The 22,190-nt window shown below is 41.6% G+C and overlaps 1 protein-coding gene and 1 long non-coding RNA gene across 3 annotated transcripts; one reads left to right on the top strand and one right to left on the bottom strand.

Moving 5' to 3' along the window:
* The first annotated feature begins 2,049 nt into the window (after window positions 1-2,049).
* On the top strand, window positions 2,050-13,158 carry LAG3 (lymphocyte activating 3). Its single transcript, XM_026686268.2, has 8 exons — window positions 2,050-2,411; window positions 2,707-2,842; window positions 2,967-3,193; window positions 3,633-3,890; window positions 4,121-4,414; window positions 8,074-8,349; window positions 11,648-11,763; window positions 12,147-13,158. Exons 1-8 carry the CDS (start codon window positions 2,357-2,359, stop codon window positions 12,249-12,251), a joined length of 1,467 nt encoding a protein of 488 aa, XP_026542053.1. The 5' UTR covers window positions 2,050-2,356; the 3' UTR covers window positions 12,252-13,158.
* On the bottom strand, window positions 13,004-19,087 carry LOC148132391 (uncharacterized). 2 transcript variants are annotated; one of them, XR_015747939.1, is made up of 4 exons: window positions 18,858-19,087; window positions 17,586-17,830; window positions 14,979-15,148; window positions 13,004-13,096 (listed from the first exon to the last, which is right to left on the bottom strand). It is a non-coding gene; the product is annotated as an uncharacterized LOC148132391 (long non-coding RNA). The 2 variants fall into 2 exon arrangements; XR_015747940.1 differs by having other exon boundaries at window positions 17,738-17,830; window positions 18,858-19,078.
* Window positions 19,088-22,190: the final 3,103 nt, after the last annotated feature.

Consider the following 22,190-nt stretch of genomic DNA (forward strand, 5'->3'; position numbering starts at 1 on the left):
AGAGGTTGATCCCATCTTCTTTGTGGCAACCCCTGAGATATTGGAAGACTGCTATCGTGTCATCTGTAGTGCTTCTTTATCCCTGCACATCTTGATTAAGCTCAATTAAGATTGGCCAGATGCTGTCACTTAGCCAATTCAAAATCCCATTCAGGCCTGAAGTTAATTTTGACTTTGAAGTTTGACTTCCAAATATGACTTTGAAAGCTTATCCTTTTTTCAGCTGATTCTAAATTATTATGAGACAAAAGGTATACCATGTATGTCTTGATCTCCAAGGCCAGGCAAATGAAACTTCAAAACTAAGCAATCGTTCAATTATATTATATAACAACAGAAATTTACCCTGTGGCAATATTAAATCATTTTTAGTTTGGTTGTACATCTATATCCTTCCCTAGGCATTTTGGAATATCTACACATTGGCATCACCCACCTCCTCAGGCTTTAATAAGGCAAAATCCACAATTATATAGAAAGTTCAACTCACATTCAAATGAATTTATACAGAAGTCCCCTTCAGATTACCTTCCCCCTTATGTCCTATCATAAACAGTCTAGCCTCTTATTCAGCCCATAGGCAGTTCAGAGAATTTACCCTAGCAACCATTTTCTGATAAAATACAAACTCCTCTATTCTAGATTTCTGTTTTTCAGTTTTCTTTTCTGGGAATGGCCTCGGGGCCTTCTCATAAGGCTCAAATATTTCCTATGAACGTCACTGTAAACAGCATTGTTTATACAAATGGCCAAAGAAAATACATAGTTCCTTTCTGTCTCCAGATCAGTGTTAGTATTTGGCCTTCATGGCTCAAGAAAAAACATAGATGCTGATGATCCTGCAAAATTTTGTTAAGCAAAAGAGAAAAAGATGACCCTGTAAGTATTTTTATATAATAAGTTCCTTCTCTCTGATACACATTCCAAAATAGCCAGAAAAGAAACTCCTTTTTGAGGAATAATTCTCTGAATGTTCAATCATGTTTGCACAATGAACAAATGAACAGGTTTTGATAAATTCGTTATTGGCACAGGGTTATTCTGTCACTGGGCAAAAGTATCCTGGACTAGGAAGAGGTGGCATAAACACAGTTATTTCCTGGCCATTCCTTCTGAGCCCTGCTCCATCAAAGTGGGATCAATGCAATTGATTCCTTGTGATAAATGCAGAAAGAAGTGGGATAAATCGTGTATAACTCTTATGAAAAATATCAACTTTTTTTTTTCCTGGATCAAACGTCTTCTTTGGCTTTGAGGAAAATGTATAGGTGAACTAGTAAGATGATGCTTGTTTATCTACCAGCTTTAAATCAAATTGGTTCCTTTGAAACCAATTTTGGGAACACTTAAGGCCACTTCCATTGGAGGGACTCCATTTGCCCCTTGCTATGGGAAGCAAATTTGGGGATCTGTCTTTGTGTGTTAAGTAAGATCTGTGCTTATGAAGCATTTGAACATCATGAATTACAGTTCATTATACAGTCAGCCAGATGTTTAGATTGGATTTGGCATTTTTATTCACCTATCAAGTTCTTTCCAAGGACTTGGGATAATCAGATGTTGCTATGGTTGATGGTGTTAAAAGATATTGTCGCAGAATGTGAGCTGTTCTGAGTAAAGCTGCCTTCTGCAATTCACTGATGGTGATTTTGTCAATGCCAATGGTTTTCAAGGGCTGCTCCAGTTTTTTTAGGGTTGTACCCAAGGCACCGGTTATTATTGGTACTATTTTTGCTTTCTTTTGCCACAGTCATTCTACTTCTACGTGCAGGTCATTGTATTTTGTGATTTTCTTCAGTTTTTTCTCTTTTCTTCTGATGTCTCCAGATATTACTATTTTTATTACTTCAAAGAAAGTCAAGAATAAAAATATCAGAAAGGGGAAAATGTCAACACTTCAAAGAAAAATACACCAAGGGTACTTCCTGAGAAATTAGCCCTTATATATTTTCCACTGCAAGCAAAAACAATAGTTAATGAGTGGACTGAAAGAGAAAGAAAAATGTTATTGTGATCATTAACCAGCAGAGAGAATGAGAAAGAAACAGTTTCCATTGAAGAGTGCTTTCAGAACCATTCTGCCTTCCTGCATATGTTTTTGTTTTTTTGCTTTTTTTTAAAAAAAATTGGGGCTAATTTCTCGTCTGTGACGTTCACTTCAATGCAATCAGGAAACCAATAGCCCATCTGCAATATAAGGGCAGCCTTTAGTCTCCTTGGATCAGAAATTCATCTTTCCTACCTTTGTCTGAATCTCTTGTGCAAACCAGGTCAATCCAACACCCCCATTCAAAGCCAGTCCAATTGGCGAGGGGCTGAGGGGGCTGGAGGACTCACCTTTCTCTCGGATGCCAGGATGACTCTCGTCCTGCTTTTCTGCACTCTTGCTTTCATTCTACAGGTGACCAATGGTAAGATAGGGCAGGTAGAGTTCTTTCTTTACCGTGAGGGCAGGGGAGGAGGGTGAAAGAAAATCTGCATTAATTGTTTTGTATCAGTTCCTTGCATTTGAGCCCTTGTTGCCTAATATGCTATTATCTAGCTACGGCTTCCATGTTTTAAAGCCAAACACAGATTGTCCCCTCCCGAGTCTTCTTTCAGACTCCTTTATCTTGTTTGGGCTCAGAGCTGAGTTATTTTCATGCCTTTTGTTTTGCGTTGCATCAATAATCTTCCTGCAGCCAGAAATATACCTTTATTTAACAGGAGAGAAGTACAGGGTGTGGGGTGAGGAAGGCACACATGTGACCCTTCCTTGCTACCTGAGTCCCCAGACGGTGAAAGACAACTTGAGGCACCTGTACAAAGGATTAGAGGTTTACTGGGTGCGGCATGGAGGCAGGTAAGACAAAATGACCCCGTTTTATTTAGCTTGGAATGGAGGGCCGAGTGGATCAGCGGCACTTCTGTTTAATGTTCCACTTTTTCCTTTCCCCATTTCCCTTTCCTTTTTTCTTTGTGACCAGTTCTTCCATGAAACGTCATTTGGTGCTCGAGGTGAAGCCCAGTGGGCTTAAGAGTCTGGCCCATTCCATGATGCGCCGGGTAACTGTCTGGGACACTGGCTTTCTTAAGGGGAACTTTTCACTCCAGATTAAGCCTTTGCTGAAGGAAGATGCAGGAACCTACGAGGCACGAGTGAGGCATGGGAAAGAGGACTGGCACTGCCTGGTGGAGCTTGGTGTGGTGTCAGGTAGGTGGATGGGATAGTTGCTCAAAGATAAAAGTAACCCTCTCCGAGAGGAATGGAGACTCTTACAAAGATGAAGGCTGAATCTGGATCTGGCTGGAAACCTTTAAAAGCTTGGATTCTTGGATGCTAAGAATCCTTGGATGCTAAGCAAACAGCAATTGTGAAGCTGCGTGCATCTATGGGATTCAGCATTTCAAAATGATTCATGTCCCCCATTGAATAGAAGCAGTAAGGTAACTAAGACTATGAAGAACATGAAAGTCCCCATCATCTTTACCTTGTTATTTTCAGCATTTATTTTTTTCCTGTAAGAGCTATCCATTTAACAGTATCAAAACTGGGCTGGTAGAGTGCCTGACAATCAATATATCAATAGTCCCATAGGCTAGGGATCAAAGTGTCTATGAATATTACTACACAATTTTCCTTTCCTTAACAGTCACTGCTCACCCTTCTCGTCCTCTAATTGAGTCTGAATCGGTCAGGCTGAACTGCAACTCCAGCCACCCAGGAAATCCTACCAACATCCTCTGGTTCCACAGAAATGTCCCCGTTCGCACCTCCTACAGGCTTCATCCTATGGGTCAAACCCTGCTTATCACTGAATCAGTCAGTAGTGACACTGGGCACTGGGTTTGCCAACTCACCTTTGCAGAGGGAGAGATAATTGCAGTCAGATACAACTTGCAAGTTATAGGTGAGATCCATCTTCTTATCTCATCTTCCCTTTTCTCACATTTCTTCTCCTTGGGCGGGTGGGGAAGAAACAGCATCAGTAAAAACGTGCTTATTTCTCTCTCTTTCTTAGTGTGCTTGAATGAGTCAGAAAGACCATTGTGCACTGAATTCTAGCTATCACTCATTTTTGCACCTTCTGGTATCCCACCACTAAAAAAAAGTGTGTTATTTTTATTATCTCCTCTGTAGGATTTACTGAGCAAGCCCCCTCTGTCATCTATACAGCAGCTGGATCTGATGCTCATTTGCCCTGTGTCCTGAATTCCAATCCCAGGACATATGGAATTTCAGGGGTGGCCATCCAATGGGGATACATGGCAGGGAGAGAACTGAAGGCCAAGCCCACTCCCAGTTATGAAAACCGTCAAGATTTCACTCTTCATCTCCCAACTGTTGGATTAAATGATGCAGGCCAGTATCTCTGCAAGATCACCATCCAAGGGGTTACTATAATTCAGAATGTCACTCTGGCAGTGATGGCAGGTGAGGAACAAACTTGTAGCAGGGCCTTTCTTCTTTTAAGGGATTTCCCCTGAAAGTTAGGGAAACATAATCCATCCTACCTCCCAGGACCCTGAAAGAAATTTGAACTGGAAGCATGGAACACCAGAATACTTCGGGATAATTGAATAGGATGTCTCCTATCATTCCCAGCTATTAACCAGACTATCTGGAAAGATGGAATTGATGGCCAATGTATCCAGAGAGTAATAGGTGAGGCAAGCAGATCAAAAGAATTGTAGACTTAAACTCTGTCAGAATAGTTATAGAACAAAACTCTTCACCTTTTTCTCTCATGGACTATTCTGAGAGTTGAGTGAGACCTAGAGTTCTTCTCAGAAAGATGTATTTTAATGCATAAAATAAAATACATAGTTATGGAGGGAAACCAATTATGCTCAAATGCAGGTATCAAAAGATTAAAAACAACAACAGATACATAATAATATAGCAATACATATCCTTTATTAATCCATTAAATGAATAACACGACAATATTCTTTTTTAAGGTATAATCATTTTAGATAGTTGGATTTATTGATGTTAACAAACAGTTTTGGAGTCTATGGGCAATACATTACTTTGTTGCCTATATACATTATGACATGACAAACAAAAATTTAGCTGAAGATCAGTTATATTTTTTTCATACAAATTTATTGATCTCCTGAAATCTATCCACAGACTCTATAATTTTGCTCCAGAGTTATATAGTAAAGAGCTTCCCTTAAACTTTTTAAAATGCTTGCATTGTTCACCACATTATAAAAAAGATGTTGAGAAAAAGTACAGAGAAGAGCAACCAGGATGATTAGGGGACTGGAGATTAAAACATACAAAGAACGGTTACAGGAACTGGGCTTGGCTAGTCCAGTAAAGAGAAGGACCAAGGGAGACGTGATAGCGGTCTTCCAATATTTGAGGGGCTGCCACAGAAAGGAAGGGGTGAAGCTATTTTCTAAAGCGCCTGTAGGCCAGACAAGGAATAATGGATGGCAACTGAACAAGGAGAGATTTAACCTGGAAATAAGGAGAAACTTTCTGACAGTGAGAACAATCAACCAATAGAACAGCTTTCCCTTGGAAGTTGTAGGAGCGCCATCAGTTGAGACTTTCAAGAAGAGATTGGACTGCCATTTGTCAGAAATGGTGTAGGGTCTCCCGCTTGGGCGGGGGGTTGGACTAGATGACCTACAAGGTCCCTTCCAACTGTGAGTTCTAATCCTACCTTTGGCAGAAGCCGGCTCAGTGACTTTGGGCCAATCATTTTGTCTCAGCCCTAGGAAGGAGGCAATGGCAAACCACTTCTGAAAAACCTTGCCAAGAAACGTATCCAGGCTATTTCTGAGAATCAGACACAACTGAACCGGGAGCGGGGGACGGGGGACGGGGGGACGGGACAGGAAGGATTGCTTATCCAGAGAGAAAAATTGCAGGTTGATATTCTATGATTATTTATCTGAGACTCAACCACAATGAATGGAAACTCTGACATATTTAGTGGTACTGAGCCTGGTGGTGGGCAGGCATGATGCTGGGTTGTTTTCACGCACTTCTAAATTCTTGCCTTACCCTCTCCTTTGCACGTAGAGCTTTTGGTTCTGTAGAAGTTAATACCTATTATTCCAGTTTTCTAGTTATTTTTACTAGAAACGTTACTACTTTTTAAATGTTTGCCTGGCTTGATTTTTTTTTCTGCTTCTGGGAAAATGGGTTTTGAGGAAGGAGTTGATAAAGAGAGTTCTCACAGGTGACTTAAATCTCACAGGAGACAGTGAGTTCTAGTTTTGCTTTAGGCGTGAAAGCCATCTGGGTGACTTTGGGCTGCCAGTCATTCTTTCTCAGCCAGTCAGGGTCAAGGGACAAGCCAATCAGTCAATTTCTTGCACAATCAATGCATAGCAATAACAATAGCGCTTAGACTTATATACCACCCCACAGTGCTTTACAGCAGTGATCCCCAACCTTTCTTATGCCGCGGCCCGGTATCCCCAACCTTTTTTATGGCGCGGCCCGGTACCGGCATTAGCTGGGCGCTGCCATCTTTTTTTGATGAAAAAGTGCTTCCGGTGAGCTTTCTACCCGGAAAAGCTCACCGGAAGCACTTTTTCATCAAAAAAAGATGGCGGCGCCCAGCAAACCAGCGGCCCGGTAGGACTTGTTCCACGGACCGGTCCCGGTCCGTGGACCGGTGGTTGGGGACCCCTGCTTTACAGCACTCTATCGATGGTTTACAGAATCAGCATATTTCACCCAACAATCTGGGTCCTCATTTTATCGACTTCAGAAGGATGGAAAGTTGAGTCAACCTCGACTCTCGTCAGGATAGTTGGCTGTCCAGACTGTGGGCAGAGTTAGCCTGCAAAACTGCATTCTAAGCACTTCTTTTAATCAATTTTAAAAAAAGCACGTCCTGCACTTGCAGGAAAAATGTTAGGAAGAAAAAAAAGTTGAACAATATAATAATAACTATAGAAGTCCAAGAGAAATTAAAGAGAATTACAGACATCAAAATAATGGCCATTCATAAATGGATGAATGAGTCCCACAGGGTTCCACTTGCCTCCTAGGATATTGAAAATGTTCATATTATTGGGAAGGTTCATGATATCGTCTAGAGCAGTGGCCCCCAACCTTTTGGGCACCAGGAACCAGTTCCATGGAGAAAGGTTTTTCCACAGACCAGAGGGTATGTGGTTGTGTGCTGCCTGCATCCTATGGATGGAACTTCGCTTGTTTGTGCGGCCCAGTTGCTGGCAGGAGTTGGAGGAGAGTTTCACCAGTATGCTGATGACATCTAGCATACTTCTACTCCATATCATCAAGGAAGAAAGTGATATTAAACCAGATAGGGTGAACAACCTGAAACTAAATTCAGACAGCCAGTGTAGTGTAGTAGCTACAAAGTTGGGCTAGGACTGAAGAGACCCAGGTTCAAATCTATTCTTAGTTATAGACGGGTGGGATTCTACCAGTTTGCACCTATTCGCTAGAACTGGTTGTTAACATTCTAAGCGGTTTGGAGAACCGGTTGTTAGAAGAAATTATTGGCCTAATCCTGTAAGGAAGGCAGGAAGGAAACATTCTGGTGTTGCTTACAGAAACTGCTTCTCCATTAACCCTTAACCTCTTGGCAGGACTAAACTTCCTGTCTCAGGAACTTCTCTGGAGTTTTTTTCCCTTCCTTTGCTGGTACTTTGCTTGTGTGGAGTGATCATTCAAAGTTACAATGGCACTGAAAAAAGTGACTTATGACCATTTTTCACACTTACGACTGTTGCATCCCCACAGTCATGAGAAGCCAGGTGAGGAGATGCGTGCCTCAATGTGAGTGATATTGAGTCATGCCAATAACATGACCACCAAGCCACGCCCATCACCTAAGCCACACCCACAGAACAGATTGTTAAAAAAAATTGAATTCTACCCCTGGTTATAGAAGCTTATTTTATGACTTTAGACTAGTCATTCTTCCTCAGTCTAACTTAGGGTTGTTGAGTATGGGAATAATACATAATAGTATAATTCTTTACATAGACCCAGGTCTCAGTGTTGCAGTTTGAGTAATTTAACTTAATGCTGTAGGAGGAAGGTGAGAGGGAGAGGGGATTAGTGATTTCTGTTTCCTTGCTTTCTTTCAGTCATTACCAGCACTGTCGGGCCAAGAATTCCTGAAGGTTCTCACTTGGTCCTCATCTGTAACCTCAGCTACCACACAGGAAAAGAGCATTTTCAATGGAAGTGGCTGGACTTGGAATCCAGCAACAGCTCTCAGTCTGATTCCAGTAGGCCCGTGAAATGGGGCCCAATCCAGGAATTCCGCCAGGTGTCATCAAGGGATGCAGGCATCTGGGAATGCAGCGCCCACGGTCCAGAGGGGAAGCTGGGATCGGTGCAGTATCACCTGGAAACTGCAGGTATTCTTTGTTTCTTTAATTGCAGAAATGCATATTTCACTCTAAATTATACGGATCACAACAGCTCACATGTTTATGCTTGACAAGAGAGTAAAAACTTCAGCACGGGGCCAGCTTAACAGAAGCTTGGAGAAAATAGTAACTTCTTCTGGTATTACGCATTCCAAGAAGTTGTTTGGAAACAGCATTCAAAAGTAACCCCCACCTCTCCCTACCAGCTACCCTAATTCAGATAGCAAAAAGATTGAAAGATCTCCTATGAAGCTCAGAAACCACAGAAAAGTACAAATAGAATAGAATTCTCTATTGGCCAAGTGTGATTGGACACACAAGGAATTTGTCTTGGTGCAAATACTCTCACTATACATAAAAGAAAAAATACATTCATCAAGAATCATAAGGTACAACACTTAGTGATAGTCATAGGGTACAATAATCAAATAATCAAATTGCAGGTCATAGGGTACAATAATCAAATCATACTAGGAATCAGTCAATATAAATCGTAAGGATACAAGCGATAAAGTTACAGTCATACAGTCACAAGTGGGAGGGGATGGGCAATAAGGAGTGATGAGAAGATTAATAGTAATAATAGTAGTGCAGACTTTGTAAATAGTTGAACAGTGTTGAGGGAATTATTTGTTTAGCAGAGTGATGGCTTTCAGGAAAAAAATGTTCTTGTGTCTAGTTGTTCTGGTGTGCAGTGCTCTATAGCGTCATTTTGAGGGAAGGAGTTGAAACAGTTTATGTCTGGGATGTGAGAGGTCTGTAAATATTTTTGACTCGTGCAGAATACAGGTCCTCGATGGAAGGCAGGTTGGTAGTAATTGTTTTTTCTGCAGTCCTAATTATCGTCTGTGTCTGTCCTGTTGGGTTGCAGAACCAAACCAGACAGTGACAGAGGTGCAGATGACAGACTCAATAATTCCTCTGTAGAACCAGAGACCCAGGTTTTTGAAGGCAAGCCCACAAACTGGGCTTGAAAACAAACAAGAACGTAGTGCAGTGGCCCCTGTGCACAAGATCATATCGCCCAGTTCCCTCCGTCTTACACCCTGCTTTTGAATTAGCAGTTTCCCGGTTACCCCCCAGAAGAAGCAGGTTCGGATCTAACGTCCTGCAATAGTCTGACCCAGACGACACAAGGGCAGCCTATCCCTCAGCCCCACAGAGAAATTCTACCGCAAGATTTCCCAATGTTGCTGGGCTGGCAGACGCTTCTTCAAAGGGGGAACGTGACCTGGACGGGTTCCAGCCACGAACCGCTGACGTCATCCCGGCTCCCTCCCTCGCTCCCTCCCTCCCCCGGTCGGTGCTCGGTTCGCAACCTTTCTCCGAAACAAAGCTCGGAGCCTTTTCCCCCAACCCGGCCAGGCAAAGCCATCGCCTCGGCAGGTGACTAAGGAGGGCGAGCTAGATCGTCCGGCGCTGGTGGCGGCCTCGGCTCCGCTTTATGCGCCCAGCCACCGGTGGAAAAGGGAGAAGAGAGAGGGAGTCACAGCCACAAGCCCCGCCTCGGCTCTTTCACTTGCGGGAGCCGCCGAGGAGAGGAGCGGAAACAACCGCTGCAGCAGCTTCCCTCGCTGCTCGCCCCAAAGGGAGGAGCGAAGTGGGGCCAGGATGGGGTAGCGGGCTGGAACCACACCGCCCCAGCGCTGGGTGGGCCCTGGCGCCTTCCCAACATACGCCGGGCAGGGCCGCTGTCAATTTCTTCGACGCTCCTTCCTCTCCCGCTGAACAAAGGAGAGCCGGGAAGAGAGGGCCAGAGAGCAACGCCGCCGTTCCCTTTATTTCCCCCTCACACGCTTCATGCTCGGGCTTCGGGAGAACAAAGGCCCCCGCGCGAAGGCGGAGAAATCCTGAGCTCATTTCCTTTTCAAGCGGGGACCGGGCGGGGGGGGGGGGAGGGGAACAATTCTGTCGCCTTGGAAATTGGAGCTCGACTCCCTGCCTTCAATGGTACTGAACTGCACTGCTCTTCCCCATTGGCCAGCCTGGATAAAACTATTGGGAGTTGCAATTTCAGCAGCATCTACTGGCCTGACCTTGTTAAAATTAAGCGATCCAATTACTACTTCTTGTCAGACTCAAACCCCAATGAAGCTTTTGTTTTTATTGGGGGGATTGAGTGTCACACACAATCTGACGGTTCCAACAACAGGCCCCTAAAGTGACATTGCGTTCAATTTATTCAACAGATTAACCACCCACCACTGAGATATCCAATCTACTGGGTTCAACCCATAGTTTGTTACACAGTCTATTAACTGTTCAAGACAATTTGTTATAAATTGTCTCCCTTGCTTTCAACGTTAAGAAGGAGTAGTTGGCATCTGATTATTAATTGCATATCGTCTCAAGTCTCTGGATGATCTCCCTTAAAAATTTTATGCAGAGATTGAAAAGCACAGCTAGGCTAAACCTTGTGGCGCCTCAGAGTAAAGCTGTGGGCTTCTAGATTGGAATGGTGGTGTCATATAATTCAGACCGTCTACTCAGAAAAGTGCAGTGGTTAAAGGGACTGGAAGTTTCAGAGGCCCAGAAGAATTAATCAGTCTCTCCGCACTCATAAAGGCAACCAAAGCAGGCCTAAAGGATACCTGGAATGCAACGAGACCTTTGATTTTAATCAATTCACTTACTGTTCCAAAATGACCTAGTTCTCTAGGCAGTCTTTAGTGATCCATAACTCCAGTTTGCATTTGAGGGCATCAAAGAGCACAGCAATAGTGATAAAGCGACTAAGGTAGCCGTGACTGAGATTTCTATCTTATTCTCTTAGTTTACACAGTGGAGCATTAACGTTATTTGTACCTTATTTTTTTCAAATCAAGTCACTAATTGCAGTTGATTTGGAAGGAAGGAGGATCCTAAGAGCCACAAAAGCAAAAAGTACAATTCTATAACCAGGAATATATCTGTATGTAATATAGTGAGACTTGTTGCTAAATAAACAGGACACAACTTTTATCTGGATATATATGGTACTTCTATATTTTGTTTTGTCCAACAAAACATTGTGACCATTCCCATCAAATTAAAAAACAGCTTTGCTCTCACCAGTATAATCTTAATTTGCTGACTACAAAATGTATGCAATTCAGTTCTGAATGGCATTGTTTACATCTCATCCAATAGCTGCCATTTTACTACAAATAATTGAGTTCAGATAATTGATTTTCCGTGTGAAACAATATGCACATACTAAGATAAGATGGATTTTTTAGTTTATCAGTTTTTGATCCACTCTGTTTTCCCCCCAGTCTGATTTATTTAATATACTTTTGTCTTGCAGCCAGTGCCCAGCTTGCCAGCTTGCCCTCTGTACCAACTGAGACAATATTTGGCCTGTTACTATTTTTTCTTGTTGCCCTCCTCTCCATTATAGCTTTGGTCTACCTGAGACGAAGGGTAAGTCATATCCACCACCCTTTTTTTTGCTGTTCTTGCCTATCTTTCTTTTTCTTTTCAAAATAGGTGGGAAACCAAATCATCAAGGTACAATGTGATTAAAATCCCTCTCCTTTGTGGCCAAGGTCCTGCCTTTCTTTTGACCATCTGCTACCAACTCAATTACCCAGTGGGTAAATGTGATTGGGGTGTGTATAAGCACTATAGGCACTTCAGTGTTAGCTCTAGCTCCAGCAGAAGCTCTCCGTCATCTCCAAATGATGTGGACATAGTATGGTTTCTTTGTGATTGCTCTTTTTCCCTGAAGAATGACAGATAAAGTTGTTACTAAAACAAGAGCCAGGATTGTAACTACAATTTCTTTTACCACTATTAATTTTTAGATGTATTCCCTGAACTTCCAAGCACTGGATAGGATTGTGGATGCTTTACCTGGGAAAGGAGAAAAGAATGGAAGCCAGAAGAAGACTTTACAATCGGAATGCTAAAGGAAAGGAAAACAAGATTGCTTATATGAGAACTGCCAAGACTGGACAACTAGACCTATGAATAGATTTATGTTGGTTTGGGTCAAGGGTCAGTAAGTTTATGGTGTTTTAAACTGTGAGATAGATCTTCCTTGAAAACAGTGAAAGCTGAATGGACAGTAATCCATTGAGGGAGAGGATGTGCAGCCAATTTCTTCACAGAAATCACATTTAAAATCTGCTGGATTTCTTAGAGATGACTTCTCTCCCTTTTAACTGCTTGGTAGTTTCTTATATGTTTTTCCCCCCTTTTGTGCAAGTTTAGGAAGTGTTGTTCATTTCTGCCCCTTTCTTAAGGTTATTGTTGCATGTCCTGATCCACGGATTTTTATACAAAATAATGCAGGTATTCCTCAACATATGACCACAATTGGGACTGGGATTGCCATTTTAAGTTGTTATGTCATAAAGTGAGACATCAAGTGACCATGCCACCTTACAGCAGCAATCCCATCATTCTTTGTTGTGGTTGTTAATCAGGAATTGCAGGTAGCCATTTCAGTCCAAACCATTCCAAACGTTCTCCCTCCCAGCCCAGAAACTCAGTAAGAAAAGGGATTGCTCCCAACTTTCCACACTCACCTCTATCTTTCCCGTCTGAGAGTTTTGGCCCCCTGCCCACCCGTCTTGTAAAGTGGCAAGCAGTCCCAGAGCTCACATGCCTGTGAGAGGCTGCTTGCCATGACTCCAGCTGCCCCAGCAAGTGCCAGCAAAAGTGCTCATTTGCCCAGCTGGCTTTTCTTTCCAGCTTCGTTTCATTTCTTTGCAGAACCCAGTTGTTATTCTTCAGTTTGTAACCCACCGTTCTATAAACAGAAATAATTATCTCTGAAAGCTCAAATCTTTCAATAAAGTAATTTTGCTTAGACTTTAGAGACTGGTCTTTTAAAACGATTAAATTAAAACTAAGTAATTAAGTCGCAAATAATAATTCATAGAACCTTAGGGCTGGCTGGAAGGAACCTTGTGGGTGTTCTAGGTCCAACCTTCTGTTCAAGGCAGAAGTTCTTATATCAACTGAGACAAACGGTTGTCCAATCTGTTCTTGAAAACCTCTAGCGATGGAGTCCCCGCAACTCTGTGAGGCAAGCTGCTCCTTTGATTAATTAATTGTTCTCACTGTCAGGTAATCCCTCGTTTCCGGGTTGGATCACCCTCTGAAGAGCTTCCACCCATTGCTTCTTGTCCTGCCCTCAGGGTGCTATGGAAAATAAATCAGTGCCCTCTTCCCTATGACAAGCCTTCATGTATTGGAAGGTATCTATCGTGTCTCCCCTGAGCCTTCTCTACATTAGGTTAAACATGCCTAGTTCCTTAGCAATTGGCATTGTACAGTTTAGCCTCCAGACTCCTTATCGTTTTTGTTCTTCTCTGCACTCTTTCTAGGGCTTCAAGCATGATGATCCTCATAATCATAACTATCGTTAACTTGTGTTAATACTGTCAAATGTGACATCTGTGCTCTATTTAAGTGATGTAGCCACAGGTGAAACAAAAACTGCTAAAATTGTATTTGTTCCATATTTCAAACGTTGATGTTGCAGTGTTGTAATTTATTACAATTTACCAAGAAAGGCAACCTTTGATTGGTCTGCTTATGTTCTGATCAACGATCCAGAGATTAAGAACCATTTAAGCACATAGCGATCATTACTGGCACTATTAGATAATGGAACTCAAGAGTGCATGTCTGTCTTCCATTTCTGAATTGCACTCTGGGTTGCCTTGAGTGCTGCCCTGCATTTGGGCTAAAGCATTTCAGGGGGGCTTTGCAGGCTAACGTCAGCAGCGGATTGGCTGCTTTGCGGAGAAAGGACTGCCCCTTCAGTTGAGCCAATGCTTGCCATGTATTCTAATAGGCTCTATATCTCCTTTTACTGCATCCATCACAGTGGGAGACTGCCTCTATCAACATTGTCTATGATAAAACACTTATTATTACAGTCCGAAATCAGACCATGAGTCATAAATATCTGAACAAACAACATTCAGACAAATAAAAAGGTGTTTAAAGACCTGTGTTCTGACAGACGAGCATTCAAAACATGCTGACAATATCTCCTCAAATGGTGATGAAATGTTTGCAACCAAATTGCCAAGCTCGGAGCTCAAACCAACAGCCTAACTACTAACCAGAGCTACTAATACACTCAAACACATTGCCGAATACAATTATGTTGAAATCCCACCAGCTCTCTAATGGGGTGAGACATCTGCACAATAAAGTGAGCGTGGTGGGATGGCCAACGCACACAGGTTGCCATGTTTTGCTTTATTGGTCTAATGCTGGTTGAAAAGATGATTGCCAAATAGCAATTGGGAAGAATGGTGTAGTAACATGGTAAAACAGAGAGCTGACTGTCTTAAAACCCAGTGACTCCATGGTGAAAGAGGCAATTTTGAGAGACAGTTCTCCCACTTTATTGCACCAGCTCCCCCAACCTGCTGAACAAGTGGTGGATGGGCCTATTTTAATTTAGGTGTAGTCCTTTTTCAAAACTCCATGAAAGTATTTTGAAGGAGTATGAAACCTGTGCTCAAAACCTAAGCAGCTTCCCCACCTCTCTTAATAGCTTTGGGGAGCTGCCTATACAGCAGTGGTTGAAAATGGTGTCCACCTCTTTCCTATGAAGAGAAAAAGGACAAGATTGACAGGGCAAGAGGACACGGCGGAGGGATCATACTCACCACACCAGTCTGAAGTGGCCATAGGCATTAGGCTGCTCCTGTTCATTCTTTGTGAAATATTTTGATGGATCTCAACAATAGGACACCACAATTGTTGGCTGTCAGTTTATTCCTCCTACCTTCCGTTGATTTATCTGCAAGTTTGCTAAAGTGACACTGCCATCTAGAGTCTACAAAAAAAGAGCAAAAAAGGAAGATGATTTATCCATCCATCCCTCACATATGTGACATATATGTGATAAAACTGAGCTCTTTTCGATATTTTAATTATATTTGTATAAAACACGTTTATGTTTTCTTCCAGTGTTGATATTCATGAGTTTATCCCTTTTTTATTCTTACAACACACCCCTTATACAGGACAACATGAATAGCAGAATAGTCCCCTACCGCATAGGGGAACTGTTCTGTCTTAATTTGGTCTCAAGGGTTTTGAGTGAAAAAGCTTTGCACAGTACTTATGGCTGCTCCTTAGGGGCAATGGGGATGAAATTTAGAAAGATAGATGGATAGATGATTAGATAGACAGACAGACAAACAGACAGGCATACAGGCAGACACAGAAACATCCAAATCAATATTTAAGCATAATGCATGCTACATTCTTGAAAGCAACAATGAGGCAGCATGTGCAAATTCTAGCAAAGATGATGGACAGCATTAATCCACATCACTCTCCAAGACCAATCAGTCGCTCAGCAAGGATTCAAAATCTCTCTCCCAAGTCTTCCACATTCCTGAGCTGTCAGAGAGTAGACGAAATATTTCATTCTGGATCGTTTCATTACTGTATGGTCGTTTTCCAGCTTTATTGGGGTACTACATATGATTAGACCTTTTATATGATCTCATCAAAAATTTATCTTTATCTCTCCTAAGAGCTAAAGCCCTTTCTCACTGGGTCAACTAGCACTGGTTCTAATTAACTTACTTGTCAAGGGTAATTCTACATTATTTCAGGTTTTCAATGAAAGAACTTATTTAATTTTTTAAAAAAATCATCCGGGCATCAGACTATAAGCTGCCTGGAATTATCTTTTGTAAAATAGGAGTCATGTATGTTTCCAAACAGACAAGCTGAGGGACAATGGTTCAAAGAAATGCTAATTAAAGTTTTCCTCAAGCCTCTTCAGAACAGCCAAACAAAGTAGGGGAAGCTCTGAAATCAGGACAGCTGATGAAAAGTATTGTATTTAATTGAGACTGTCATTTGTTCTTCTATGATTGTCTGGTTTGCACAGCAACCAAACAGGACAGGTACAGACTTTAACAGATAGTTAGGACTGCAGAAAAAAAAATTGTAATCAGCATGCCTGGCATGAGCCAGAAAGTGGGCTGTGAAAATATCCACAGACCTCTCACATTCTAGTCATAAACTTCCCCTCTCAGGACTCCACTACAGGGCATTGCATGCCAAAAAAACTAGACACAAAGGCACCACCACCATTCCATCACTTTTCTGAGCAACTAACTCCCAAAGCACTGCCTTAAGCCTAAAGATATTTACCCATGTAGTAGGGCTGTATTGCTGTTATCCTTCTCATCTTTAATACTTAACTTCTTCTAATTGTATCATATGATTTATCACTGGTTTGTAACTTATAATTTATGAGTGTAGCTTACGATTTATGATTTATGAACTGCCACATTGTTGTTTCTATGTTCACTGAAAGTTTATTCACTGGAGACAAATTCCTTGTGTTTCAAATCACACTTGGCCAATAAAAAATATTCCAATGTTTCAATTTGGTAGGCTCAACTGTTATTTGGTTGACCCCCTCATGGGTCAGTTGCAATTCTAATATTCTTTTCCAAAAGGAAATTAATTAAAAATATGCACAAAAACAAAATAAATATTTGTTATATAAAATAAAGCTACTGTTCTGAAAAATGGATTTAAATAGACAAATATTTGTTGTTAGGAGAGTTCAACTTCTTGTTTAATGATAGAATAGTATTTAGAAGGTTACCTGTAAGTATCTACATAAGCTGTGTCTCCACCAGCACTTAGTCAAGCCCTGACAACATTTTTTGGTATCACTGTGATGTTTTTTTTCATCTCATCCCCAGCCTGTGAGCAGACCAGCCTTAAGCTGCCCTTAGCCCAGTCAGTGTTGAAGTATGTTCTTCTATGTACCCATTAGCAACCACCGGGATGATAAATCTGTTAAACTTTACCACAATAAGTTTGGAAGCAAAAACAGGTCTAATAGTCGTTAGAGGTGCACTTGTAGTTTCAAGGTAATCCCTTCCCTTTCAGTTAATCCTATCAATAAGAATTTGGCTGTTTTATGCATAAAGAGCTTGATACAGTACTAATATGCGAATCTTCTTTTGGCTTTGAAGAAGAAAGGTAAAAATGAAGTTCCTAGCACAAGGGTTGTTTTTGCCTTCCTCTAGAAATGCAACTCTAGTTGAATGCATATGATCCCCTACCCACAAGCGCATGAATGCTTAAATAGCACCATAGTGGTTGTCATTTAGTATCCTTTATGGCATGGTAGAAGTCACTGGCAGCTGGTAATTTAAATGACAGTCTATTAGAGTTACACAATAATAGTAGGTTACTCAGCCAGCATTATTGTGTTTTAACTCTGCAGCCCTTACCAGTTTAGGTCAAGGCTAAAATATTGTAAGAATGGAATTCCCATTGTTTCCTTATGGAGCTTGGAAGAATATGAAAGTCTGCTTTTGTTGCAGATATAAAGAAAGGAAAGGAAGAAGAAAGAAAATAAAGACGTTGCTTGTGACTCATAAACCTTCTGCAGGGCCATGATTGGTGATTCTCCAGGATGTTCAGTTTCTTAGTGTCTTTAGGAAGCACTCATGTTAACAGTTGTTTTCTTTTAGGCCTGAAAATAAAAAGGATTCTAAGTCTTTTACAACAGTATATCCTGATGGGCACATTCAGTTCCATACTCATATTCTGAAAGAGCGCTTGCACCAATATTTTTAGTTACTATACCAATATTGCTAAGCAACCATCTTAATGTTAAATTTTTAGGGCACTTTGTCTTCTATTTGATCCACACAAATGCATATGTAGAAGAGTTAATTCTCGGGAGAATGACAAATAATTTAGTTGCTGCCAAGGACAGCATATTTTTATCAGATATGACAGTTTTAGTGTGTCTGACACATGGTTACATGGCTGGCAAACATTTCAGTGGTGGATTAAATACTTAAAATAGTTCCACCTCCCCCCATCCCTGCAGTTCTGTAAAAAGTTTTCTAGCTAGAATGTTGAAAGTCCTAAGCAGTTTAAAGTTATATAAACCAAAACCAAAGCATTTCTTATATTGTATTTTGATTTCACCTTCTCACTTTAGGAGAAATGACTGAGTATATGATCATTATCATCATCATCATCTTTTGAATTTAAATGCTTCCAAATCTAATCCGGAAATCAAGAGCATCAAGAGAAATTATAGAGCAACAGTTAAAACATCTATAGCAGTGGTGGCGAACCTTTTAGAGATCGAGTGCCCAAACTGCAACCCAAAATTTATCACAGAGTGCCAACACGGCCACACCGCACCCTCACGCCACATGTGAGCTGCCCGCCTTATCCCAGACAGGGGAGGGAGGAAGTGCTCCCATTGGGCTGCTGGTCAGAGGGGCCACCATGCTTCCATTCACAGAGCACACTTTCCGCTGCCCAACCTCCCCAGCCGCCCCTCCCCTGAACCTCTCCTGAGCACGTCGCCCCTGCTTCCCAGTTCCAAATCCATTGGGGAATCGCTTTCACCTCCCCCTCCCAAAGGGGTAAAGAAAGACAACAGGCTAGGGGAGAAGGGGTGGCCTTCCTTCCACTTCAGACCTGCAGAGCCTCCAGCGACCGATGGCACGCTACTCAGCGAGACAGCCGACGAGACTGACCCTGACGCTGTGCCCCCCACGCCCGCAGGGCTGCTCAAGGCCAGCACCGGGCCCAAAGAATTGGAGCTGGATGAAGAAGAGGAAGCCGAGCTAGAAACGACGGGCGGCGTGAACTGCCTGCTACTTTCAGAGCCAGAGCTCTCTCACTCTGGGAGAGACTTCTTGGCTGGCTGGTTTTTGGCTGCTGTTCTGCTGCTGTTGGCACTTAGCGGGGCAATGGCATGCATGCCCACAGGGGGGGTTCTGAGTGCACCCACTGGCATGCGTGCCATAGGTTCGCCACCACTGATTTATAGTAAACAATAATAAAACAACAAAACATCCACAGTATTAGCAGTATAATGTTAAAAGCCACCACAATAAACAAAACAATAAATAAAAACACTCTGCTACAATATTTTAAATTAATAATCACTAATTGAGAACAATGTCATAATTGAAATCTCACAGTGGCAGGTAATATGGTACTTTACCCTCACAGAGCCTTTGAAAAAGCTTGATCTTTCCTGCTTCCCCAAAACGTCATCACACATCAACAAGCTTGAGGCCCTGCACATCAAACCTACAAACCTTAAAAAAAAAAATGCAGAACAATCTCCTGCCAGGAATATGAAATTTAGAAAGTTAACAAAGGGGCCAATCAATCAGAGATGCATGACCTGTTTTGGGAAGTGATCCAAAAGACTCTGTGCCTCACACTCTGCAACTGCATGAATTCTTCATCTGTCCCTTCTTTCTGTAGATGGAGAACTTATTCTGTTTTTTTAAAAAACAAAACAAAAACAATGATTGCCAAGTCAGAAATGGCTACACCAAACTTCCTTGGATTTGAAGCTCCATTCTGAGTTCCTGCGGGAGAGGAGATGTTGATTTTGCTTACAGCACTTTCTAAATCCTGAAATCCTGCAGTGCAGCAGAGTGGCATGACCATATAAGATGTAAACAGTCAGAATTGCTCATATGCCTTCATGACAGTCAGAAATGGGGGTGTGCTAGCAATGTGTTTTCTTGTACTTGCAAGGAGGAGGAAGCAATGAGGGGGAGGCCAGCATGAGTAACTGAGCTATTGGTCCTCAGATAAGCACTGATTGGCTTATACTTCTCTGTGCTCAACTACTGACCAGAAGGACAAGGCACCAACTGTCTGTTTCCTCTGCTTGCTTCCTTTACAAGCAGGCAAACATGTCTATAATCCTGTATCTTGCTGCTGCTGCAAATAATCAAAACAGTTCAAATCAATCTTGCGCACATTCTAAATTAGAATCAGAAGGATTAGGAGATTGAAAGTCTTGTCATCTGGAAAGGCCATAATTGACTAAGCATAGATGCGACTGGCTGTCCATCAAGGTTGCTAGAAAATATTTTGCATGGAATATTTTAACCCTTAGCCTGCAAGTTTGATCAGATCATCATCACTGAAGTTTCAGCATTCCAGCTCTTGCCGCTGCATTTTTATGCCCGTGTATAAATCCCACAAGAGACTTTTGAGGTAGTGTTGCCTTAGTTAAATATATTATTGTCCAAAAAAGGATATGTATTATTAAAGATACTCAAGATTTCCTCAAGCTTTTTTTTTTAATTTGTCAATTGCTTACAAGATAATAGGTATAAGTAAAACATAGTTATGAATACATAGATACATATAAGAAAAATAAAAAATATATATAAAAGAAACCATAGGACAGGGACGGTAGGCACTTTGGTGCGCTTATGCACGCCCCCTACAGACCTCTTAGGAAAGGGGTGAGGTCAATAGTAGACAGTCTAAGGTTAAAGTTTTTAGGGTTTGGGGAAAAAACCACAGAGTCAGGTAGAATATTCCAGACATTGACGACTCTGTTGCTGAAGTCGTATTTCCTGCAATTAAGTTTGGAACAATTAACCTTGAGTTTGTATCTATTGTTTCCTCTTGTATTATTATGGTTGAAGCTGAAGTATTCATTGACTGGTAGGACATTGCAATGTATGATTTTATATACTATACTTAGATCAGACCGAAGGCGGCGTAGTTGTAGGTTTTCTAGGTCTAGAATTTCGAATCTGGTGGCATAAAGTATTCTGCAACGAGTAGAGGAGTGGAGAACTCTTTTTGTGAAATATTTCTGGACTTTCTCAACTGTGTTAATATCAGATATGTAATGTGGGTTCCAGACTGATGAGCTGTATTTGAGTATTGGTCTAGCAAATGTTTTGTATGCTCTAGTTATTAGTGTAATATTACCAGAGAAAAAGCTACGTAAGATTAGGTTAACAACTCTTAACGTCTTTTTGGCTATGTAATTACAGTGGGCTCTAGCACTTAGGTCATTTGACATGAGTACTCCAAGATCCTTGACAGAGTTTGGATCATCAACAAGGTCTTGACTATTCAGTCTGTATTTTATTTTCTGGTTTTTTTTGCCAATATGTAGGACAGAGCACTTATTTGTTGAGATTTGAAGTTGCCATTTGTTTGACCATTCTGATACATAGTGAAGGTCTTTTTGAAGGGTAGCAGTATTGTCTGTGGTGTTGAATAGCTTTACATCATCAGCTAAGAGAACGTAGTTTCTCTTGATATGATCACAGAGGTCATTTATGTAGAGTATGAAAAGAGTTGGTCCTAGAACACTGCCTTGGGGCACACCACTGTTGAGAGGTACAGAATTTGATAGGACGCTCCCAATTTTGACCATTTGTTGTCTGTTTGACAGGAATGCTTCTATCCAGTTATGCAGGTGTCCAGAGATACCGTAAGATTTTAGTTTTAGGAGTAGTTTGTCGTGTACCACTGAATCAAAGGCTTTACATGTAGATTGCGTCTACTGCTTTGCCTTGACTGAGTTGTGTAGTCCATATGTTTTTGCAGTGTAAGAGTTGCAGATTACATGATAGTTTTTTCCTAAAACCAAATTGTTTATTAGAGAGTAGGTTGTTTGTTTCTAAGTGGAGGATGATGGATTGGTTAATAATGGGTTCCATGACTTTACAGGTGACGCAGCATAAAGAGATTGGTCTGTAATTTTCAACTAGGCTGGGGTCTCCTTTTTTGAAGATGGGGATGACCGTGGCTTGTGACCATAGCATCTTCAGTTACTCTCAAGTCCAGCCCAAGAATGACATCGAACAATTCAGTCAAAGTTCAGTTCTTTATTTGCCTACACCTAATATCAGAATCTTGCCAGACTAAATCGATACTACTCTTACTTTAACAGATACGTTCTGGGAGATTCTAAGGAGAGCCTTTTTAATGTCCAATCCAGCTCCGGGCTATACTGCCTCTTGTCTGCTCCCTGTGCCTTGGGATATGCTCCCTCCTTCCTGGGAAACTGCTGCTTCACTGCAGTCCATCAC

Source organism: Notechis scutatus, chromosome 2, assembly GCF_049901735.1.
Source record: "Notechis scutatus isolate UNSWTSFEM ecotype Mainland chromosome 2, rNotScu1.2, whole genome shotgun sequence".
NCBI classification, from domain to species: domain Eukaryota; kingdom Metazoa; phylum Chordata; class Lepidosauria; order Squamata; family Elapidae; genus Notechis; species Notechis scutatus.